Genomic DNA, 4,431 nt, shown 5'->3' on the forward strand with positions numbered 1-4,431 from the left:
GCTGGGGTCGGTTGACCTTCAGAGGCGGCGGCTGGCGGTCGGCGCGAGGCCGGTTTCCCTTCTCCTCACCTCACCTCAGCAAACCTCATCCGCCGTGATGCCGAGGGGCGGCCGGAGCCGCACGTCCCGCGTGGCGCCTCCCGCCAGGTGAGGGCCGCTGGGCCCCTTCCCTCCTCTCCTCCCCCGCCCAGGCCGCAGGCGGCGAAGGCCTTTCCGCCATTCCGGGGCTGGGGACGCACCGGGGTGGGGGGAGTTGGCCCGGCAGCTTTGAGCTCGGTTGTGGCGGGATCGGCGCTTTGCGGGGGTGGAAGTGGAGCTCCTCAGCGCTCACTGGGCGGCAGGGACCGGCCATCCAGTACCTGAGCGTTCAGGACCTATTTAATCAGCCCCTTTTAGGTTATATCTCATTTCCCGCAAAACAGCGCAGGCCTTTGGGGTGTGGGGGTGCGGCTAGTCTTTAAAATACAGCCAAAAAGAAGCCCGTAAACTTTAACCTGTTGTGCATAAATCGCTCACCAGAACATTGAGTTCTTGCCATCAATGTGGAGGGCATAACAAGGAGGAACTGCAAATGCTTGTGCCCTGCAACCAGGTGGCCTCTGCCCGGTTTGAGTTTGCAGTGGTGATGTGAGGTTTCTCTTTATGTCCTTGCAGTCGGGCACCACAAATGAGAGCTGCGTCACCAGCACCTGCTGCTCGGGCACCTGTCCCAGCAGCAGCACCGGCTTCTGCTGTGGCTGCTCCTGCACCGAAGCAGCCCGGTTTGATGGCACAGATGGCTACAACTGCTGCTGGAGTTGCTGTAGGCTCTGCTGTCGGGCATACCATAGGTCATGCGCTTACAGGAGGATTTGGTGGAGGAAGCAGCTCTGAAGCTGCGAGGCCTGATATTACTTATCAGGTAAGAGAAAGCACAACTGGACACCAACTAATGAGGGGCAGTTAACTTGGGACATCAGTTACGTATAGGCTGATGTAATTGCTATAGACATAAAGATCACACAAATCATGGCTGAGAAAGCTGGGGTAACTGTAGCGACTCAGTCTCCAAGGTAACTACCACAATCACCATGAGCATCTTAAAAGTAGTTCAAAGAGATGCCTGAATGCTATGGGCTTGTGGTAGGGTATTAGTGTTGTTTTCTACAAGTACCCCTCTGATTCAGACAGGACTTAGTGTTCCAGGTCTGATGACAGGAAGATCTATCGCAAGACCTTTTTGTGCTGCTCAGACATTAAGATGATGCTGTTACCTTGCCCAGATGCTATCCAGAGTTACCTAAGTGTTTGTAACTTACAAAACTGTTCAGAATGTGTCATGCCACTGCTGGAAACTGTTTCGTACTTCAGCCCGCTATTTGTTTTCCATTTAAAAAGTAATACAACATTTTGACTAAAACACAGGGAAGAAATACACAGCAAGCAGTACTGGGGTGGTGTGGCTTCGTAGGTTGGAACTGTTGAAAGGGCGCTTACGGACGTGTCTGCCATTTCAGGAGCCCCAGGCAGCTCAGCCTGCCTACCAGCAGCAGCAGCAATCACAGTTTGCTCCTTGCCAGTATGAAATGAAACAGTTCCTGGAGTGTGCGCAGAACCAGACTGACCTCAAGCTGTGCGAGGGCTTCAGTGAAGTACTGAAGCAGTGCAGGTTTGCTAATGGTAAGTAGACAGTGCTACCAGGCAACTACTAAATGAGCTAATCGGTAAAATTACCGTGGGAATAATGTCCTGTATTTTTCAAGCCATCCAGTAAAGAATGGGGGTTGATACAGTGCACATACACTGAAGTCAGTTAAAGCAAGTTGCTGTTCTGTTTGGCTTCCTGTTTTGGTCCTGTACATGTAGCTGGAGGTGATGGGGTGAAGAGAGGATGAATTCCTGAAGGTTTTGTGTTGGTGCATGGACCGAAGCTGACCATTTGGGAGAGTGGTGGCAGCAGGCTTGGAGAAGCAGCGTAGCATTGCTGGCCTGTAGCAAGCGCCTGTTTGGCACAACTGGTCTGTAGTTTGCTGTAGCAAGCGCCTGTTTGGCACAACTGGCAAACCATCCTGACCTGTGAGAAAGGAGGCTGCCGAATGCCGGTGTCCCGGTGGACTGCTGCAGTCCCAGCAAATAGATGAGGGGAGAGGGAACACACTTAACATACATCTGCCTTGTAGCAAGGAAGACCACCTGCCGTTCAGGGATTCAAAACTTAGTGCGATTAACTGTGATAACTTCTTACCTTACAGGTTTAGCCTAAGCCTTCAGAACAAGGCTGCTGAAGACCATCTTACAAGAACTGACCTATGAATGAAAAAAAGCTTCAGTAATAAAGTCTAAAGCTGTCCGATATCTTGTTAGTTCATATATTCACACTCTTGTCCTCCTCGTGGCTTGATTCTTGCCATAGCCGCTACAGATGTGATACAACTTAGAGCAGCAAATTAATTTAGCACAAAATGGAAGAATGAACAGTAAAGTAGAAATGAGCTAATTTGGGTTAACCGGTTTGCTGATTGTTGTGTTGAATGTAAGTGATATGGTGTCTAAATAAACTTCTCTCTCTAGAAGTACCTTCCTTTAGTGGACTTTGGAGTTCAGTCTGAAGGGTGAGCAGACAAGAACTGATTTTGGCAGGCTTCTGCCTGCCTGCCAGCTGTGCTGCCAGCAATGGCTACAGGAGTTCAGGAACACCCGTAGTTCAGTGGCTACCAGACATCTCCTGCTTGAGCATTTGAACCCCACAGCTGATTAAAATACATAGTGACAAGGAAGGCTGTGTCTGACTCCACTGTTCTGCATGCAGTGGGACTCAGCTCTCCAACGGCTTCCTGTCATACTTCTAAAAACAAGCTCTGTATTCAGATTCAAGAGATTCTGAGAAATATCTTCCCTCTGCTCAGAGAGCATCTCTGTGGGAGGCCATTACACTATCATTACACTACACTATAGCTGCACTATCAAGCAGCTGTACGCTTCTAAGATAACGGTCTTGCATCAGACTCGCAGTTCCCAATAACAGAAGCAGAGGCTGTAGGTTTTTCTTCCTCCATCTTGAGGTAGGAGTTGTGGACATAAGGTGGGTCAGCTGACGGCGGGTGGTGGGGCCTTTTCCTCCTCGCACCTGGCTTAGGCAAGTGACAAAGCTACTGCTGCCACATAAAGGAAAAAATAAATCTCCGTTTGAAAAGTATTTACTGATGCGAAGTGCAAAATGTTTTTCCATCAGAGAGAGCAGACAGCTCATGCCCTGCCAAAATCCCTGGAGCCTGCGGAGTAAACACCCTCCTGCACTTCAGCTGTGTTGTAAACAGCGAAGGGAGGATTGCGAGTACCGGGAAGGTGTACTCTCACGGGGGGAGTGCAGCGGGGAATAACCTTGCACTGAAAAGTGCAGTTCCTGTAAAAAATACTTTCGTAGCATGACCTGTTTTTCTTGAACTGCTTTTATGCTGTTGGGTATTCTGCCTGTTCCTAAAAGCCTTCATCTCTGATCTGCAGTTCCTGGAAGTGAAAAGATAAAATCAGTATTCAAAATGGGGAAGGGTTACCTCAAACACGGGGGACAAGGACACGACTACCTTTCCTGGTGACACGAGAAGCTTTGCTTCTGCTGATCAAACTCACACCTCACAGGCGTTTCACCGTCCCGATGAAAAGCAATAAGAACAGTTTGGGCCAGAAATGCCTGCACTGGGCTGGTGCTGAGTTTCCAGCAGACACCCCTAAAATACTCTTCACGAGCAGGCAGGCAGATGCATTCAGCCTTTGGGAAAAGCACAGCGCGGCCGGTAAGCCGGTCTGCAACCCGCGGTGGTTGAAAAGCAACGCCCTCGCAGAAAAGCCGGCAGGAGGGACCCGGCCAGGCGGGGGTCCGGGCGAGCCAAGGGCCCCCCCCCCCCCCCCCACACCCACCCCAGCCAAGAAAGCTGTTTGTAACAGAGTAATGGGGACATGCTAAAGGTAGGGCAGCACACATCTACCTCCTTGGATAATTATACAGTGCTTCTCTGCCACAGATGTCGGGGCTTTTTGCCCCATTATCCAGGAAAACCCAACTCCCTGCAAGGCTAGCATTGGTCCCCTGGCTGCACACCATCACTGAGCGCTCAGGGCGGAGAAGATTTACTGTAGCAGGGACGAGATCAGAATCTGATCAGGATCAGAATAACTCCTACAGGCCCAAACCTATTAATTTTCTCTACTAGGGAAGGATTGTTCCTAGACTGAATTTATTACCCACGAGCTGAATCAGTAAGTCTGATGTTACAAGGCCCGTGGCTTCTATAGCACAGTGATGTCTCAAAGTTTACCTGCTAATCACATCAAGTCTTCCCCTCTCATTTCGCCCGCCCCATCCGCGCTGCCGCGCGGCTCTTCGGTTCCCCACCGGGGCAGCCGGCAGCTCCTCTCCCCCCCGCCAGCGGCTCAGACGCGAACCACGAACCA

The 4,431-nt window shown here is 50.9% G+C and overlaps 1 protein-coding gene across 1 annotated transcript; it reads left to right on the plus strand.

The window, feature by feature from the left end:
- Positions 1-6: 6 nt before the first annotated feature.
- Positions 7-2,554, plus strand: CHCHD2 (coiled-coil-helix-coiled-coil-helix domain containing 2). Its single transcript, XM_009287286.2, has 4 exons — positions 7-147; positions 655-901; positions 1,497-1,659; positions 2,232-2,554. The coding sequence occupies exons 1-4, from the start codon at positions 98-100 to the stop codon at positions 2,240-2,242; spliced, it is 471 nt and encodes a 156-aa protein (XP_009285561.1). The 5' UTR covers positions 7-97; the 3' UTR covers positions 2,243-2,554.
- Positions 2,555-4,431: the final 1,877 nt, after the last annotated feature.

The sequence above is a fragment of the Aptenodytes forsteri genome, unplaced genomic scaffold (assembly GCF_000699145.1).
Source record: "Aptenodytes forsteri isolate BGI_AS27 unplaced genomic scaffold, ASM69914v1 Scaffold188, whole genome shotgun sequence".
Classification (NCBI taxonomy): domain Eukaryota; kingdom Metazoa; phylum Chordata; class Aves; order Sphenisciformes; family Spheniscidae; genus Aptenodytes; species Aptenodytes forsteri.

Coding starts and splice junctions, on each gene's coding strand:
- CHCHD2 (XM_009287286.2), top strand. CDS start 98: ATGCCGAGGGGCGGCCGGAGCCGCACGTCCCGCGTGGCGCCTCCCGCC. Junction 148..654: donor CGCGTGGCGCCTCCCGCCAG/GTGAGGGCCGCT, acceptor ATGTCCTTGCAG/TCGGGCACCACAAATGAGAG. Junction 902..1,496: donor GGCCTGATATTACTTATCAG/GTAAGAGAAAGC, acceptor CTGCCATTTCAG/GAGCCCCAGGCAGCTCAGCC.